We start from the raw sequence: 20545 nt of genomic DNA on the forward strand, positions 1-20545 counted from the left end.
CACACATAAATGTTATGTAGCCTTTACTCTGTGTTTACTCTCCCACCAACAATATAACACACAAAAACTGATTCTATCCAACACAGAAAAACGATTCAGGTTCAGGTTCAGGTGACTTTATTTGTACCTGTAGGTAAATAACCACGATGAGTGGTAATTTAACTGAAAATGCTCATGATGAACGAGAATATGAGTTAACACACATTAGTTTATTAGATACATGAAGCCAAAGGTAATGCAACCTATTACAACAGCCCTGTGATAAATGCTACCTTCATGAAGGTTACAAGGTTCAGTTTTTGTTGAAACTGACCTTTATGAACTGACCTATGAATGTTTACTGGAGATGAGTTCAATAACAAAACCAAATCAAACTAGAAAAATAACCATTTTATTGAAATAAACGCGTTATTGTATTAAGTAAACACATTTTTTGTCATGTTTGTGACTTTTCTGACCTAAAATACTCATTCTTTAATCCAAATGGATTTGTCCCTTATTTGTCAGTTTCAGAAAGCACCACTACTACACTGTCAGCTCTGTTTCACCACAGAGAGTCACTTTCCATGATTGTCACAGGGCTTTTCCCACCTATCTATTTGTTTAATGATTCGATAATAAAATGAACAGATCTCATATGTTGAGGAACAAACATGCTCATAATATTGTATTTTACAACCAGCTTTATCTGCATCTTCCCATGGAATAACCACTAGACAAATGAGATACTGAGATATAAATATGCATTAACATATATCATGTAAGATACAGGCATACATCTTTCAGCAGTTATGTACATGATGCATTATTGTGCCGATCGTTCAAGTATTTTTTTTAGGTAAATCAATAAATAATAATAAAATGATAGTAATGATAGAAACTGAAATGCATATTTACAATAATGATACAACTATTACTGCAATAACATAAACCAAAATTAAATAAACAAAAGTTAATAAAAATGTTCAGAGGACTCACCAAACAACTCTTCATAATGCAGTAACGTATGCACATGTTTTTTTGTTTGTAGTAGGCCTAAATAAGTAAATGTAAATTTAATCAAATAGCCATTTATTTTAGGGGAAATTGCTCTATGTATGTATGATATTAACAAAAATCATATGGCGTTTTTACTTTAAAAAAATACTTCAATTAATGATCAAAATTCAAAATGATTAATCTATCATCAAAATATTTTTTCTGTCTCTTACTAACAAATCAATCAACTAATCGTTTCAGCTCTAACAAATAGATAGATAGATTGATGATAGATAGATAGATAGATAGATAGATAGATAGATAGATAGATAGATAGATAGATAAATAGATAGATAGATTGATAGATAGATAGATAGATAGATAAATAGATAGATAGATTGATGATAGATAGATAGATAGATAGATAGATAGATACACAGTCACAGCCTAAGAGACAACCACAACAACACATAATAGATGTAACTCACACTCTGCCTTTTATTTACTCCTCTACTTCATGTTTTTTTTACATTTATCCTTTGATATTGCAATATATTATTATTATTTTTTTTTATTTGTTTGTTTGTTTTATTGACACAACAAACATTAATTATTTCTTTATTGTTTTCTTCCATTTACATGCATATTCTTTTTAAATATCTACATATTGTAATTTGCTTAATGAATTGTATGTATATATATGTTTTTGTTTTTGTTTTGTTCTTTTTTTATTTTTTTTTATTTATTATTGATTTGACGCTTTGGCAATATTGTTCACCTGACAGTCATGGTCAATAAAGCAAATTGAATTGAATTGAATTGAATTGAATAGATAGATAGATAGATAGAGACTAGGTCAGTCAGCAGTGTACAGTGTAGAGCAACGGTAGCTACACGGACCGAATTTAATGGCGCACAGTGGGCGGGACTTAGCGTGGATTGACAGATGCCTGAACCAATGAAATTGTAGAATTGTTGCTGTTGAGAAAAACGCCGACCAATCAGAATCCAGAGAGGCAGCAACAGCCTCATCGTGGTAAATGCAAACGATTGAAGAAGTTCACATATGCAGCTTGTTAAGTAATGTAGCTAGTTAAACACAGAAAACAGTAATTTACTGTTGATGAATTGTCTTCATTTGCCAGCTAACGTTACTTCACAGCTTACTGCGACATTAGCTTACATTAGAATAAGGTAAACGTGATGATTTAGTCAATAACAGAGCATGTTTTGATCAATGTTAGTCTCTAAAATCAGCCACCTGAAGACAGGTGTTAGTGTCTTATAATGATGCTGCCATGCATTTATCATGGGATAAGGAGAGCTGCTGTCCACACACTTAGGACAAGGTTTGTTAACAAAGATTTTTGTATTTTGGCAACTAATTCATCCTGTAAATGTCTTTTCCTTAAATCTTGCTATTTAAATTGTTTAAAAACTCACTCACATCCATCCCCCCCAGCATTAACACAGACACAGGTTTAAAGCTAGTCACCTGTCAAAGACAATGTTTGAAACAGTAATGCAAACAGCACTTTACTGTGGACATAAATGCACTTTTCTCTGCTGCTAAACACGGCTTCAAATTGTGTGTATGACTGCAAATTGGGTGAAATTGTGTCTGAAACGTTTACTTATTTTATTTTTTATTTTTAGGCATTGTTAATTTTAATACTTATTTATTCTATCCTTTTTAATGCACTGACGGAAGCTGGGAGAAACAATATTTAATTTCCTTCTGTGTATGCAAATACCCAGTGAAATGACAATAAAGTGAATCTTGAAATCTTGAAAAAATTATTTAATGAATGTTAGAGTTACAGCTGTGGAGCCCCCAAAAGACAAAACAAGCAATGAGTCAAATATGGAGCTGAAAAGAAATACAAAGCTTTTTACTTTTCAATCAAGCATTTTATATTTCCTTTTACCACTTGTTTAAATACACCAAAACCTAGTTTATGTTACTCCTCTATTCATATTTTACAAGCTCATTTTACTTTTCAACTCCTTAGCTTTTCATATTTGTTTGGCCTTGGCATACATTTAATCATTTATCTCTTCCCTATTTTCCCCAATGCAAGTATAAGTTTTTTCTTTTTACACTCCACTTTGATTATTTAATTTAACAGTGTTATTTACTGACATTTTCAGTTACATTTTTTTAACTTTTATTGCCTTTTTTCAGTTTTGGGACTCTGAAATATACAGGTTTGTTTCTGTATAATAGAATATATAGCGTGTGTAGAAAAAACCCCAGCATATTAGACTTCATTAGTTAGTCCACTAAAGTCAGAAGTTACATGTGTCTGTCTTATCATTTACCTATCTCCAGCAGAGGGACTCCACCTTGCAGATTCTGGTCCACCGGTGATGGAGTCCCAGTTGCACTGGCTGATGCTGAGACCATCTTTGCATTATCATCAGGCCATGGCAGGTGTGGAGTGGCTGTGATACGAGCCAGTGGTCCAGGATCAGCTACAGCTCTGAGGTGTATGGCTGGGCTCACACGCAGCCTGCCCCCTCCACGCACCGCCCTGTTACGCAGCATCGCAGACCCCCAAACCAAAGAAGTGCTGGACCGCGGACTTGTTCTCTGGTTTCCAGGTCTGTTCCCTTTGACCACACAAACATATTTCATTTCTTTTTCACATTTCTGTGTTTTGCAATGTGGTTGTGGTATTTTTTTACACACCGCCTGCTTCCCTTCTCCTACCAATGGTTTTATCAACAAATGACAATATAATAGTACAATTTAAGAATCTGCAATACAGAGGGCAAAAATACATTTTGCCTCATATTATAATTTGTCTTGCATCAGATATTCATGTGTTAAGGGAAAACATGAATGTTAAAAAAAGTGTCTGCAAGTTGATTTATATGCCACTCTTATTGTAACAGTAATATAAAGCATGCCTGATTAGTAGTAAATGGGCTAAAACATGCAAAAACTGCCGTGAGAGGGAGAATGAATTGTCCCAAGAAGTGCGGTACAGTACTTTAAGAGCAAAATACAAACCTAACAGCACTGCATGGGCACCTGGTCCAGTAAAATCTCTGAGGTATTCTGTCTGTCTTTGTCATAAATTTTGTATCTTTTGGTGTAAAGTTGGTTGCTAAATATTGATGTCAAGTCCCATCTCTCATGTTTAAATTATTTTAAAGGTATACTATGCAGGATTTTCCTAAAGAACAATAGATTCATTCAAAAATAATCCCTCTCAATCCTCGCTAGAAATGTGTGGTGGTGTCTGTATCTGCAGAGACCCAGCCCTCTGCCTATATTTTCACTTTTCTATTAATTTTGCTGTTGTAATGGCAATTTTCAACTTTGTTGCCATTATACACAGGTAGGTAGGAATAATTTTACGCAGACCCAATACAACTGATTTTCCAGTCGTTATTTGCAGTTTAGTTCATTGTTTATTGAAGTAGTTTGAACAGAGATGAATGTAACTTTTTTTTTTTTTTATTATGTAAGTTGTTGCTCTGTTCCTCTGATCTGGTCTGATGAGAACTGTATGCACTCCCTCTACCTGTGCCCTCCCTGTCCTGTCACCTATGCCCCTACATATACAACCCAGTGCATCTAATGACTGCCACCAAGTGTCCAAAATAATACTGCAAGGTATATCTAATAAAAAATAATGACATGCCAACAATAAACATAAATGGCTCCTACAGCTGTGTTTGGGATGTTTCGGGGCATCAGCTTTTGGGCACTGGGTGTGTAGCCCCTACGCATGTGCATACACATGCACACATCCAAAAGGAGGTTACAAAAATGGCGTACACAGCGCCGAAAAAACACAAATATCGTGAGGCGAAACGGCAAGCAGACAAAGCTCGTTCCAAAACGAGAGTGTATCTGGGGGTTGGCTTTTACTTTTGCTGCCGTATGTGATGCTGCAGGCTAGGCATGAGGCAAAATGAATTACAATTCATGGTATTATGTTATAATCATCAAAATATGCTTATAACTCTAAAAATGGCAGTAAAACATACTGGAATCACTTTATCTTACACTTTAAGAAACAGCTATTTGTATTGTATCACAGATAGGGCATTTTATAGTGAAAAACAAACAAACAATCTTGAATATGATCATAAATTATAAGGTCCCCCTGCATAAATAAAGGATAAATCCATTTAAATAAATAGCAACAATGTGTGAGTCTGTTCTTTCTTACATGATAATAAAAACTAGACAGCTTTTTCAAGTCACTCGTGATGATAGTCACAATTATCCCGATAATGGAAATTCACACGATCAACTTATTGTGAGTGTTTTTATCACAATCCGCAATAAAGTCCTATATCGTCCCATCCCTACTGCAGGTGGGTACACTGGGCTGTGTTCTGGAAACCACGATGAGGTGACGTGCGCTTTTGGTGTCATTGAGCCGGGGCGAGGAGCAACTTTGAATGTTGTGTTTACAAACAGTAACTTAAGCGACAATTCCTGCATAGAATACCTTTAATTTTTTTTCTTTCATTAACCTACATACTAGAGCTGATCGGTTTTATCTCATCACAGTATTGTTTCTTGCAAATATCTGAAGTCCTATCTTTCATTGTACTAAGTTTAATGAAGGTATTGCTAAACGTTTTGGTCCTTGTGCATAATTAAATGACTAAAGGATATTGAGCTGGTGTTGTTGTGTGTTTGTCTTTAGCTCCACACAGTTTCACAGGAGAGGACAGTGTGGAGTTCCACATCCATGGCGGTCCTGCTGTCATTACCTCCGTCTTACAGGCTCTAGGTAACATACAGATATCCTTATAAGTATGATAGAATATGCTACTTCATATATTGCAGTATGCACACAGTGTCATGTGATGCAGCTTCACTTTGCAGGGTGTTTATGGTATGTGTGTCACCACAGCCTTGACTACCAAAGCTGTAAGCCTGCATACAAATTCTAAACAGGAGTAACTGGTTGAGTCATGTGACTGTCCATCACTGTGACTTAAAAGGGAAAACTGACGCATGCATTTCTATTTCTAAGATACTTATAATATGCGCCTTGGCAAGCGTGGCAATCCCTCTGTGACTGACAAGTAATATTTTACTGCAGTTCTCCCACTGGCTTCCTAGGGGGCAGTATTGTATAAATTAGAAATGTTAACGAAAGCTTGTCACCAGGTAAAGTAAGACTGTCACTAATCAGGAATAGTTGGATAGGAAAACATTACAGTGTTGTACATGATGTGAAATGAAACATAAGGACAGTGTTGGTAAAACGTTAACCAGCCAGTAGAAATTTTAAAAACAAATATTTTCCTCCAGTTTACAGATCATGACCTCAATTTGCCGAAGGATTTGTGCTCACTGTTGTCTCCTCCTGATGAGATTTGAAATATGTTTGTGAAAACAATGAAAACGTAACCTCTTTAACCTGCACATTTGTGCCTGTTTTCATTCCAAGTGAACCCTGAGCGACACATTGACCCTTCTTTTGATCCTCCTCTGTTTGTGTGTTGTGTGCATGATGCATGCCCACCACCGCGTGCCTCTATTCGTTTCTTCATGTTTGTATGCTGTGTGTGTTTCTCAGGAAGCGTGCCTGGCATGAGGCCTGCTGAAGCTGGAGAGTTCACGCGGAGGGCCTTCCAAGCAGGGAAACTGGGTTTAACAGAGGTAGGTCAAGAAGAGAATGTAAAAACACACTGAGACAGATCTGTGCGGATTTGTTTACCAAGAGCCTTTCAGAGCAATTTTACGGGGTAAATGTGCAAATAAAAAGGGTCGGAAACGAATAGGGATTTCAAGTTCATGAAATGTCAACAGTGAAAATTCTCATTTACATATTTTGCTCTTTGAATACTTCTTTCATTTGGCTGTCAAACATTTATACATGGATAAAACAACTGGGCTTCTCTATATGGTGATTTTCTTCAAGAAGCAGCCAAGTATGCAACCTTAAATATTGATAGTCTGTTCTGGATATTCTGTTTACAGTATATAACGGTATATTATGATTGAGTAAATTTCAGCAGCATACCGTGAACTGAGTATTTATTAATAGGCAATGCAAATGTGTTTTTACAATCCAGTTTAATTTCTCCTGGAAATGATCAAAATTCCTCTTAAAGCCCCATCAAGGGGAAAAAAAATGTTTCCTTTGGTGAAAAATATCTTATCCTACTAATCAATGTGATAATGAGATAAGATGTCCTTGAGAAGAATTTTTCTTGGACTTCAAAGCTGAAGCACCACAATATAAATGCTGTCTTATATATAGCAGGGAACTGAAGCAGTATACTGGACATCTTGCAGCCAGCATCATATGCTTATAAAACCATATAACCTGTTCTGTAGATAACACATCATTTAGTCAGTAATTCATACAGTTGTATTAGTGCAAGAAATAGATAAATACAAAATGTGCGGCAATCATAACTTTATAATGCTCCTTGCAGGTGGAGGGGCTCGGGGATCTGATCCATGCTGAGACCGAGGCTCAGAGGAGACAAGCTCTCAGGCAGATGTCAGGAGAGCTGGGACGCCTTTATCAGGACTGGAGTCACAGACTGAAACGGGTAGGTCAATTGGTGGTACAGATACTGGTGGTGTAGACACAGTGGTTTCCAACAACAAACATAGGCAAGAGATGAGGAGAAGATGTTTCCATCAGGGATCGAGCCCTGGGCTTAAAGGTGTATCCATAGACTGTATATAAGACCTGCACATAGTTACCGTGACGTCACTCGTTGTTTTGTGGACTACAGTTTTTAAGCCTCAAGTTCGGCATTTTGGCCGTCACTCTCTTGTTTTTTTACAAACAGAAGTGACACGAGACGGTGAAGTCAAGTACAACCGAACACTGAATGAGACTTTTTAGGTGACCAAAATGTTACAATTAACTTTCATGAAGAGTTAAAGTTTTAAGACGAAAACACGTACAACGCCGTGGTAACAACATGTCAATCACAAGATAACAACGCCCTAAAGCATCCCCTGCTTTATGGTCTATTTGACTCTAAATGGGACCATAATTCACTAAATGAACGTCATGCTGTATTGAAGAAGACTCTCTTGAAACTAGCGATTGAGACCATAAACTCATGTTTACAATGTTTACTAAAGTAATAAATCAAGTGAGAAGTAGGCTCATTTTCTCAAAGACTTCTATACAATCTGACTTCTTTTTGCCACCAGAGGAGTCCGTCTTGATCACTTGTCTTACTTTTTAGATTCATCTTAGTCTCCGATGCTACAAGGTGTGAAGTTGATTTTTTTCCTGCCTACTATACAAAAATATTTATTTTTTTTAAATTATTTTTTTTATGTTTAGAGTACTTTTTCCTCCACACTATAAAGAATGAACTGAATTTTATGTTGAATTGAAACCTGTGTGTGAAATGATCCTCCAGTATCAGTTTGGCTGTTGGAAGAGAGTATACAGTATATCTGCTTCTCAGACGCTGCGCTTGCTTTTTTCTTGACCTGAAATCAGACTTGATTTGCTGTGCTCTTCAACGTGAGTTGATCTCAACCACCTTTGGACCTCGTAGTGACTCAAACCCATTCAGATCTAGTTTTTTAAAGTGACAGGTAAACAGGGGGCCTTTTAGAAATACTGTTGTTCCACCTAATTCTGAGTTAGCTTGACAGCAGGAACAAGCCGACCTCCTGGAGTTGCCCCTGGAGAGACTTTGTCCATGTTCATGTCTGACATTTCTCTGAAAACAGTGTTTTGGAAAGAACCTGTCTGTACTGTGCTGTAGGTCAGGCCTCAGTAGTTTCACACCCAAACAATACTTTTTTCTTTTTTCTTTTTTTATCACCACAGCTGCTTTTTCAACACACCGTTGATGGATTAACTTAAGGGAATCTGAGACTTCCTGTTTTCATGTTGCTGTAGCACCTGTAGCACATTACTGAGAATCAAAATACTATCTGTATGGTACATGTGTATATTTATCTTGCATTGTAAACAGGATTGGAAAAAAACAGAACAATGCAAATTGATTGAATAGATTAGCTTTAATTTCATTTCATGAGGGAAAACCCATCGTGGAGTTAAAGCTTTAGTAGGCAGAAAGTTTTTGGCATCATTGGGCAAAAAATCCATAATAACCTTTCAGCATATTGTAATTCAAGTGTTCTGAGAGATAACTAGACTTCTGCACCTCCTCATGGCTCTGTTTTAGACTCCGCTACTGTGAGCTGTATTGGAGAATATAGACCAGAAATCTTTCAACGCTTTAGCACCGGATGTGACCAGCCTGGTCCAGGAGATCTCCCTTGAGAAACTCTGTTAAACTGCTTGTCGGCAGCTTTCTCAGGATGGTTCCTAGAAGCAGTCCGAATGTGCCTTTATTTTGGACTCCGACTTCTGAGAATCCTGTTAATCAGACGTATACCATCTGTATGATGCAAGGGGTCAAACCCTCATTTGACTCCCAAACAATGCAGTTGTTTTTTTTAACCGTTGGCTTCCCACTTTTGTGAATGGATTAAAGAGTGGGAATCTGACGCTTCCTGTTTTTGTGCAGCTATACTACTATTGTGTTTATGTTTCGCATGTCAATCAAGATACTGATCGGTGTTGTGGTGGAAACACTATAGCTTTCCCTCCTATGTATTCTACGTAGTTTCAAATGAATTTCAAAATTGTGGCAATGACGTAAAGTAGCAACATGACTTGAATTTACTGCACCTGATTTAAGATTAGTCCTGTAAAAACACTAGAGGAAGCCATTTGAATTTTAAATGTTAGTGTTTATGTATGTACGCTGCATAAATGTATGGGTGAACACTAGAGCTGCAATGATTAGTCCACTATTCAATTAGTTGATTGCAAAAAAAAGTCGCCAACTATTCTGATAATCGATTAAATGTTAAAGTAATTTTTCATGGAAAAATGGTAGAAAAAATCAGTTTTCAGCCTCGAATATGCAGATTTCCTGCTTTTCTGTTTTATATCATGTTACTGAATATCTTTGGGTTTTGAACTGACAAACAAGACATTCAAAGACCTCACTTTGGACTTTGAGAAACTGGGATGGACATTTTTCAATACTGATTAATTGATTAAATTAGAAAATAGTCTGCAGATTAATCGATAATGAAAATAATCGTTAGTTGCAGCCCTAGTGAAGACTGTTGTCTGTTGTCACCTTGGGCTCTGAGAAATTATGATTGGCATTTTCACTATTTTCTTATATTTTGAAGAGTGAATAATAAAACAATTAAGCAAAAAAATAATCAACAGATTAACCAAGAATGAAAATGATAATTAGTTATAGCTCTAAATAAAGGTAGCTATACTGCAACACCACATTAGTGAAATATGTCATAGGAAAAATAAAAATTGTCACTGATAGTGTTTCAAAACAAGTTAAGAAATGTGAAGATCTTTTTAATATCTTCTGATAAAATGTGTTAGGGTGCAGTCAGTAATATTTACCTTCTTTTACTTGTTTGTTTTGGCATGTTAAAATCATTTGGACTCTTAATTTTTTCCTTTGGATACGTATAGAATACTGTACACAGATATCACAGGCGGCACAGTAATATATCCATGTTAGCAGCTGCAGCACCAGCAAGAAACTGTAGATTGGTTTACTTTCACACATTTTCTGGGCTGGCTGCCCACCTTTCAATACTTCAACATGCAAATAAACATTACAGTGTAAATGGAAAATAATCAGCTTAATGTTGATTTTGATGTTTTCAGTGGGTCCAAGGTGTAAATTTCAGACACTGATCTCTCCCTCTCCTCTCTGCTCTGTGTGTCACGCAGTGTCTGGCTCATGTTGAGGCCTTCATCGACTTCAGTGAGGATGAGCTCATTGAGGATGGGGTCTTAAACCAAGGTATGTGTACACTTTGTCCTCCCCTTTACTGGAGAAAAATAACCGAGCAGTCATCCCTTGGGCTTTCAGAGGGGTCTGTTTCTCTCTGAAGAGAGAGGGGTCTGACTGGCTTTCCTGTTTGGATCTTCAACTGGCCATCGTGTTTGTTTGCTGCACTGTAGGGAGAAGCCATAGACATCAAACTGCTTAAAAGACAATTTCCTTTTAGGAAGTGTGGAGAGAAGGCCAGGGGGACAGTAGAGGCATTCGTCTTGCCTTCAAAGCCAACCTGACAAGCCAACCTTACAGGAATAGTGCTGTCAGCAGCAACGTACAGTCCAACCGTGCTCACCATGTGTCACTGTGTGTGTATATGTGTCTGTGTGTGCGAGGGATGTCCCCCCTGAGTCTGTCGCCTGCTGTCTGGCACTGGCAGAGCTCTTCAGAAGCCTCAGATGTGAAGTTTCGACACAATAAAGCCTGGGAACGATTGTTTGTTTTGGCGGCACGGAATGTGGGCTCACGCCTCAGAGTGACAAATAATAATAGACTAATTTCCAAAAATAGAAAACCTGGCATAAATACTTTCCGTTGCCACCTGAAGACATGCAGCAAATGGCATGTTTTATATCTGACGTTTTCTCATGTTTTATATCATGTTATCCCACGTTGGATAAATGAATGAGTCTGTCAAGATTCTCAAGTTTAAATGTTTAAAGAAAAAGAAGGTATTGCATTGTGTTGTCAAGAGCATTTTTCCGCCTTAGTGACATGCGGAAAGAGACCATGACCCATTTTTAGTCCAGACGAACGGTGTCACCGGACAGGCCTTCACAAAATGCCCTTCACAAAGCCATGGAAGCGAAGTTAAATACGAAACCTTCGTCATGTCCTGTTCCCTTCTCTGTCTTTATCTCCCTCTCAACCCCCACAGTGGACAGATCGGTGTGTGATCTGCAAGCCGAGATGGAGCGCCACCTACAGGACGAGAGGAGGGGCGAGCGGCTACGCAGCGGAGTCCAGGTGGTCATCGCAGGAGCTACCAATGCTGGGAAAAGTAGCCTCCTTAACACACTGTGTAAGAGAACCAAGAAAACCAGCACAAACAGATCCTCACACATCACGAAGGGATTAACACAAAATACGACTAACTATCTTCTAAATACAGACCTTACTGTTGAATCATACCGCTGTCAGTTATGGTTTGGGAGAGAAGGCAAAATCTGTCATGCTATAAGAAGCATGGACTCGCAAAATTTTGTGAAATGTGTTTTATTCATTAAAATGCAAATACTATGCTCCATGCACAGAAAGTGAGAGAGATATGTTTCCTTGACAAGACGGGATTTTGTGCAGTCTGACTTTGAAATAAAGTAGTATTTCAAACTGGGTTGACGTTATATAAAGTGACCTTCAACTCCCAACAACCAGGGTTCAGTTTTCAGTTTATTAGTTGTTATTTTCATCAGAAGTCATTTTTCTTTTTACAGAATCTAGCAAAAGGTTTGATGAACGTAACAAAAGTTGTTGATAAAACAATCTCTCTGTAAGGTCCATTAGTAGCTGTCCTGGAGATTTCGATCAGAACGCACATCTTCCAGCAGAGTGAGTTTACCTAGTTGTCATTGATGATCAAATTTCCATTTTTCTTGGCACTTCTGTGTTGTATTTATGGAAACTCCTGCTACTAAACTACCCATGGTTCTTGTGGTTTGGTTGTTTTTTCAACTGCTGTTTTATTTTCCTGTTACTGTTAGAGGAACTTAGAGAAACGTTTTCATGTGAAAGACAGGAAGGTCAAAGAAATCTATCCACTTTATTATAATAATCTCTTCATAGTGCAGGGATGTAATCTCCTAATCACCACAACACACCATCTGTGAACAGTAGATCCTGCTCTTGGCACACATGAATTACAATATTTAGACTTTTTTGGATACAGATTTCATTGCTTCCGATTTAGATTCTGGCCGTGCATCAGAGTCACAGTCTGCTTTAAATTGCAACTGATTGTGTAACAATGTTAATTGAGAAATATGTTTATAAATATAAAAGTAAACACTCAATATCTTCCACATGAAACAAATTGTAAACTGTAAATCAGTAACTCTAAATCGGTTCTTCAGTTGTTTATCCACGTTTGGTGTCAACCTAATGAACTCAGTGTTTATGGTCTAAGGTTATGTTTGTTTAGGCTATTGTATCCTTAAATCATTTAGAATCACTTTATATAATCTATCCAGAGAGGGGGCTTGGCACGGTCTCCTCACAGCTTCCTATCAGAATAATAGACGTATTTATCAAACTTCAGATAAAATCCTGTTGTCATTTCCTCTTCTGATTAGTCTCCCCTGTGGCCTGGGCTCACACCCAGTCAGCATAGACAAGTATTGATGAGCTGGTAACGTTATTTGATGTGAGATACGGTCAGCTAAAATCTTGGGTAAAGAAAGGATGACAAAATATCTTCTGTTGTGTTTGCACAATGCACAACTTCAGTAGGTATCAGGTTTTCCAAAAGAGGCTGATTGACGTGTTAAAAGGTTTATATTAAAGGCCAATATTTGATTAACCAAAAAATAAACCAACGTAATGTAGGAAAAACAAGTTTAAAGCAATTTACAAATAATGAAAGCATAGTTCATCGTGGATGGCAGACTTACAGCTACACTGTTTGGTATTTAAATCTTAAAGCTGGGGTTGGTAATGTTCTTGAAAAACAGTTTTTGTTATATTTGTTGAAATTCTTATTACATACCGACAGCAATCAATAAATCAAATGCTCTGATTTAAAAAAAAAAATTAAAAAAAAAATCCGGTATCTGGACGAGTTTATTACAGTCCTGCAATAGCCACAATCATTTCATTCTGCTCAAACTACGTGATTGGATGGCCTACCTGCCAGGCAGAGACCCAGACAGAGTAAGGAAGACAGAAAGTTTTGAGAGTCAGCCTAATACGCTGTTAGTTTTGGTCTTTTCATGGGAATAAAGCTGTCTATCTATCTTGTTTACAATAAGAAAAATATACAATATTGCCAACCTTATCCTTTAACCTTTTTATATCCACCAGGTCAAAGACCTGCAGCTATTGTGTCTCCCATTGCTGGCACCACCAGGGACGTGGTAGAGACGGCACTGGACATCGGTGGATTCCCTGTCCTCTTAAGTGACACAGCCGGCCTCAGAGAGAGCGCTGACCTGGTGGAGAGAGAGGGGGTCCGCCGTGCTCGGGAAAGGTAGGGGGAGGAAGCCCCTTTATTTTTAATATTTATTTATTTAGAACGTTTGAGCTACAGGATAGTAACACATGTAGAGTACATCATGTGTAGTAGTACATGATGTACGCTGCTTCAGCAACTGTTCATGTGTGTATAATATAACACAAAACATTAACCCCACGACTGGAAAATGTCCTTGAAAACAAAGAAAGGAAGAAATAAGTCATTCCTTTTCCCCTGTACATCGTGCTGTATTTTTGTAATGTCTATGTAACCTCCAGAGTTTATATTATTGCTGAGCCACAGTTATAAATACGTGGGACAAACACTCTCAGGAGGTTGCGTAATGAAGAGCCTCCTTTCCTTGTTGTAGAATATTTACCATTAAGAGGTTCTTCATGTGTGGTGTAGAGAATGGACATATATGGCAATTCACTGACAGCTGCTTCCACTGTTTACACCAGGGAAGAATAGCAGTACTTGTAGCACTCGTCATCACTGCTTTATTATACAAACAGGCAAACTGACGATCAGACAAATAAGCTCCCTGGCACATACACCCAATATTAAACCAGCTTTTACTTACAGACACAGACATGTTATATGACATGGTTTGATATTAGAGCGCAGGAGGAAAAGGGTTGGTCTAACAACACACCTCAACATTGATTATTAATTAATTTATATGTAAAAGTAGAGTTTCCACCAAGTAAAAAAAGCAGTGCTTTATATACAAATATTTGGTATAAATTATGACAATTTTCATGCCAAAAAAGACAAATGTCAATTGTTTCCCCAAGTACTTGGCAGGGGATAAAGCATCTGGCACATCAATTGGTTATTACTCATTATTAGTTGCATCACTAATTATGACCAATATCAATTTTATTTGTTAGGCATTTAACCACATATTTTCTATTTGTAAGAATACTGTTTTCATTAAACAAGTATTTAATTAAAGAAATGTATTTACAAAACCGTGAATGTGTAAATTGCTTGGTGATGCATACTGCTGGAAAATTTGATGAAAAAACATCAATGAAAATCCAGATGAAGTTGTGACGACAACAATACTATTTTCAGAGCAAACGTTCTGTAATTCCTTTACTGTTTGTTTAAGTTATTTGGGCGACCTGGTGGCTCTATAGGAAGGGTGGGCAGTTTGTGTTCTACGGGGAACATTTTGCGCAGCGAGCAGGTCAGAAGCTCGTGACCTGGGTCACTACAGGAAGGACGTGGTAAGTACAAGCATCCGCCGGTGCTGCTAACCACACAGTGGGACCAAGGTGCAGGAGTGTTCAAGATGAATTAATTAAAAATATCCCCGCCATTATTCACAGTATTTGTGTGGCATACCATATTGTTTTCTGAAACAAAACAACAGAGAAGAATGCCTCTGATCTGAGCTGTCAGCGGTGTGCAACCTGGAGCTGCTGCAGTTGCTGGAGACCGCTGAGTTTTAATGGTATAGTGCAGTTATTTGGTCATAAACCAAAGTATTATTATTATATAAAAGTATTGGACAAATTAAAACTTCCAGAACATGAATATACTAACAAACATTGGTAATGTAGATATGATGGCCAAGTTTGTTTTACCCAGGACAGACAAATGAGTTTAGAAAACTGTTCCTTAACTATAGTGCAGCCTTTTAGACAAGAAAAGGACGGCCGGTGTGTCATAACATAACAGTAATAAGAATTTATGATATGTATAGTCGACTATCATATCTGTTATCAGTACACCAATCTCCTGTCTCTAGACTTGTGTCTTTTGATAAACAGTGTGAAGTCAAGAGTTAAAAAAAAAATGCAAACTTCATGACAAAATGTTGTTTTGATCATATGAATAGTTCTGAAGCTGAGGCTGCTTTCTTTTTTCCAGAGTGGAACAGGCAGATCTGACCCTGGTGGTTGTGGACTGTGCTCGTCTCCCCTCTGATACACAGCAAGCTGTAGCCTTCCTTCAAGGGCACCTCAGGAGTGTCTTGCCCAACGAGGAGCAGCCTGAGATGGGTATGATATCATGGCCTCATCTGCTCCTGCTTCACCTGAATCATCAGTGACATTTGCAACCATATTTTCAAGGCACTTCAAGCACAATAAAGTAAAAATGCATGGTACAGTTACAGTCTCTTGTAAAGTTGCAAAGTGGCAAAACTTTCCCCTTCAACAACCTCAGTTTGCTCTTTGGCTCAAGAATGCAATTTATTGTGACATCAGATGCTCACTCACAGCTTTATCATGCATATTACATGATGCCAGGTAGTAATTCAAAGACTACTGACTTGGATTACTCCAGGTAGAAATTAAGCAGTATTCCAGAGTGCGGGCTGGAAAGAGAGTTTTAAGTCATCAAGAGTAATCAAATAGGAATCTCTGTGCCTGAGAGAGTAATATTGTAATTGAGTAATTGGTGATCAACATTTTTTCTTCCTTCCTTTCTTACCACAGTATTTCCTGCAGAAAGGTTTCTTGTGGTGCTGAATAAAGGTGACCTGTTGCATGAGGAGCAGAGGCTGAAGCTGGACGGGGAGCTGAGACGGGTCTCTGGACTCCCTCCTGTTTGTCTGATCTCTTGCCACACAAATGAAGGACTGCAGGACTTCCTCTCAGTGCTGCACAGCAGTGTCAAGACTCTGTGAGTTCCTACAATTTAGAATGTTTTCTTGTGCAAGAGTAGAAACTGTATGTCTCATCATATAGTATGTCATAAAAGTCACGAAAATTTCATGAAAGAAGTCTTATGTCGTATAAAAGACATGGTGTAATAAGTCATAAAAATATCAATGTCTTAGTACGAAATGTCAAAAAAGTCATACTGTAGTATATTATGTCGTAAAAATTACATTAAAAGTTATAGTATGCTATACTATATTTTTTTTGTAATTTAATATAAAAAAGTCAGAGTATGCAATATAAAGTCTAGTTAATACAATATGTTGAAAAATGTTATGAAGAAAAGTCATAGTATAGTATTACGAAAGATTTCATGAAAAAACGTAATAGTATAGTGTGTCGAAAAATGGCATGAAAAAGTCATAGTATAGTGTGTCAAAAAAATCATAGTATAGTATGTCGAAAAATTCATGAAAAAAAGTCATAGCATAGTATGTCAAAAAATTTGATTAAAAAAAGTAATTGGAGAGCATGTCGAAAAATTTCATGGAAAAAGTCATAGTATAGTATGTCGAAAAATTTCATGAAAATAAGTCATAGTATACAATGTCGAACAAAATCATGAAAAAAAATTGCGAAAAATTTCATGAAAAAACGTCATAGTTGACTTTGTCGAAAAAAATCATGAAAAAGTGTCGAAAAATTTCATGAAAGTCATAGTATAGTATGTCGAAAAATGTTATGAAAATAAGTCATATTGTATGTCGAAAAATTTCATGAAAAAAGTCATAGTATAGTATGACGAAAAATTTTATAGTATAGTTTGTCAAAAAAAAGTCATAATAAAGTATGATAAAAAAAATCATATTATACTATGTCGAAAAAAAGGTTTTAAAAATTCATAGTATAGTATGTCGAAAAAAAGTCATATAGTATGTCGAAAAAAAACATAGTATAGTTTTTAGAAAAAAAAGTCATAGTATACTATGTCGGGAAAAAAGTCATAATATATGTCGCAAAAAAAGTCATAGTATAATATGTTGAAAAAAAAATCATAGTATATTATGTCGGAAAAAAAGTCAGTATAGTACGTCAAAAAAAAAAAGGTTTAAAAAATCATTTTATAGTACGTCGAAAAAAAGTCAGTATAATTTGTCGAAAAAAAAGTAGGTCGGAAAAAGTCATAGTATAGTACGTCGAAGAAAAAGTAAAAAAGTGATTTTATAGTATGTCGAAAAAATGTCATAGTATAGTTTGTTACCTTTGTAAAGTCCAAAATAATGAGTGTGTGGTTCATTTAGTTCTTTAACTTCCTCTCTAGGTGTGGCGACCCTCTGTCTGGTGCCCCGACCCTGACCCAAGCCCGCCACAGAGCCCACCTGCAGCAGTGTTTTGCGGCCCTGGCTCAATACCAACGGTATCGTGACATCGACCTCGCTCTGGCAGCCGAGGGTGTCCGGTTGGCTCTCACGAGTCTGGGCCGGATCACTGGACGTGTCGGGGCAGAGGAGATCCTGGATATCATCTTCAAAGACTTCTGCATTGGAAAATAGTCAGATGAGTATCAGCAAAAACATGAAATGCATGTAATATTAGTCTGCTCAGAGAGCAAGGCTGCATTCTTGTTTGGTCCCAGACTATCAGTAAAGAAAACGAGATGAAAAGGGCACTGCCCCGGCATTAGGCCAGGTTTCGAGGCACAGCAACAGTAAAACGAATAAAATTCATGTCCTGGCTGCAGGGTCACTCTACTCCCAAGACACAGAAATCTTTGTTTTCTGATTCTGCTCTTCAATAGACTGAAATAGTTTTAACTTGATGACAGGTGCCTCGGAGGCCCCGTGTGCAGCACAAGTGTTTGGCAAGTCTTGAGTCGTAATTTGAAAATAGCTTCTGAAAGCCTTTGATAGGTGAACATTGGGCTCTTGGGTCGCAACATAACAGCTCATTTAAAATAAATTCAGCTGCACATCTCTGCAAGGTCACAGACTCAAAGTTTGAATGTTTACTTGTTCTGCAGGACAGTGATTTCAAGATTTGTTTTCATTTTATTACTTTAAATGTGCTGTTGCATATTATGTACGCAATTATGTGTCTTCAATGAATGTATGCATTAGATACAGGCCGATTTTTTTTATTTTTTTGCTGTGATTTCACTTTGCTAGGTGTAGTAAATATTTTAAATTAATTCAGACTTTGATTCTCACAAATCGTCGTATTGGTCACATAAGGTTGGCACGGGTTACCATGGTTACACATCTCCAACCGTCAAGGGGGGTCTCAGGAAGTGACGACGTGAATTACTGCTCCGGGCGTCCAAAAAGATACATACTGCTGTTTATTCACACAACAGTATGTTGAACGATAGTACACACATTGAGTATGTAGTGCATAGCATGCAATTTCAGACAAAGACGTAATAATTAAACTTTCATGGTGTCACATATGACATTATGCGCTTCACGTGTTCATAACACCCTCATCACATGACATAAGTATTACGGTACCTGTTCTTACAAAGATTGAATTGGTGAGGTCTGTTTTCAACACAGTAGCTGCCGTCACATTGAGTACAAGTACGCATAGTCTCTGATTTATGCCAATGTAAACTACATTATAAGTCCATCTCCGGCCATGAAGCTCATAACATACATACAGTACAGTAGGTAGAGAAAGTCAAGAGTGACCCAGCTCCCCTTGTCTGCTCTGTGGGAAAGGAACGTTTTTGGAGGCGATGCTCTTTGTACCCTTTGTTCCCTTGTCAATCTGGCCTCGATCAAATATTTATGTTTCCTTGTTGAACTCCTCACCCTTCTTCCCCAGTTGGTTTCTTCTCTCCCAGTCTCTGACGACAGTTGCCCTGCTGTACACCAGCGTAACTGCCCGTCTCACTGCCTTTTTGTCTCTGTTATCTGACCTTTCCTCTTTCCGCACTGCTCTGTCAGCCCTTTTTTGTCCTCTTTCATGTTCACCCTGATTAATTACCACGCGGGTGGGGAGTTTAAGCTAAAAGCGGGACTTGCTGTCACACAAATTAGTGGTAGTAAATTTTGCAGCCTGGTTCGTCTGTGAAGTTGTTTATAAACCACAACTGTGAAAATGCGTTCGCTGGAGCTAAAGAAAAGGCCAGAGGATCATCAAAGTCAGTAGGTTTCATCCTCCAGAGAAAATGGATTTCATGGTAATCCATGTAATAATTGTTGGGATATTTCAGTCTGGACCAAAGTGGTGAAAAGACAGACCACAGACAAAAGTAAAAATTGCAGTGAAGTGCGAGATGTGAATATATACGACCAGACCTAATTTATTAAATATGTTTTAAGATTTAATCAAATCCATTAAATATTAATAGTTTATCATAGTTATTTTTCGAGGGGTCCCCTTTTAAGTGAATTAATTAATACAAAACTTTAAAGATATGAGACACGCATTGTTCCGCTCTTTTTTTTACATTTAGAACGTGACTCAACAAACGTTCGTGTTATGATTAGGTTCACAGCTGACTAATGACTAATGAGCAGTACTTTTAACTTTCTGTCTGTCAGTTTCCTGTAGTTATGATTAATGGCTGTCCTGAGATGCGAGGTTGACGTAGCCAGGTCCAGTACAGTCCACCCTGTACCCATTTGACTGATTTGTGTTCAGGTCTATACATGGGATAGAAAACACTTCATGTTAAACAAAGGATTTCCTGAGGGCAGGAGGCAGACTGACTCACCTGTAACACTCACATCCATCAGTGCAGTCCGCCTGGAAGTTTATCCTCAGGGGGTTTCTTCTGCAACATACAAGGAAACTCAGATATTTATGTTTCAATGCTCATGTAATATTCCCATGTACAATGCAAGCTTACCATAAAGACCAAACTCGTAGTTCTCATGAATTACAAGATGCAATACGAGTAAGAAAATACAGTAAAGTTGTTAAA

At 37.5% G+C, this 20545-nt stretch overlaps 1 protein-coding gene across 3 annotated transcripts; it reads left to right on the top strand.

Moving 5' to 3' along the window:
* The first annotated feature begins 1977 nt into the window (after positions 1–1977).
* gtpbp3 (GTP binding protein 3, mitochondrial) lies at positions 1978–18805 on the top strand. Of its 3 annotated transcripts, none has more exons than XM_037769981.1 (11): positions 1978–2327; positions 3314–3582; positions 5652–5738; positions 6534–6616; positions 7399–7518; positions 10728–10800; positions 11714–11857; positions 13852–14017; positions 15884–16014; positions 16453–16639; positions 17939–18805. In XM_037769981.1, the coding sequence occupies exons 1-11, from the start codon at positions 2266–2268 to the stop codon at positions 18168–18170; spliced, it is 1554 nt and encodes a 517-aa protein (XP_037625909.1). In that variant the 5' UTR covers positions 1978–2265; the 3' UTR covers positions 18171–18805. The 3 variants fall into 3 exon arrangements, with proteins under 3 accessions (XP_037625909.1, XP_037625908.1, XP_037625910.1); XM_037769980.1 differs by having other exon boundaries at positions 1979–2327; positions 3311–3582; XM_037769982.1 differs by lacking the exon at positions 5652–5738 and having other exon boundaries at positions 1979–2327; positions 3311–3582.
* The last annotated feature ends 1740 nt before the right edge of the window (positions 18806–20545 follow it).

The sequence above is a fragment of the Sebastes umbrosus genome, chromosome 5, assembly GCF_015220745.1.
Source record: "Sebastes umbrosus isolate fSebUmb1 chromosome 5, fSebUmb1.pri, whole genome shotgun sequence".
In the NCBI taxonomy this organism is placed as follows: Eukaryota; Metazoa; Chordata; class Actinopteri; order Perciformes; family Sebastidae; genus Sebastes; species Sebastes umbrosus.

Bases quoted from the DNA above. Each gene is read 5' to 3' on its own strand.
- gtpbp3 (XM_037769980.1), top strand. From the start codon at position 2,266: ATGATGCTGCCATGCATTTATCATGGGATAAGGAGAGCTGCTGTCCAC. The intron at 2,328-3,310 runs GTTTGTTAACAA...ACCTATCTCCAG, and splicing joins GTCCACACACTTAGGACAAG to CAGAGGGACTCCACCTTGCA. The intron at 7,519-10,727 runs GTAGGTCAATTG...TGTGTCACGCAG, and splicing joins GGAGTCACAGACTGAAACGG to TGTCTGGCTCATGTTGAGGC.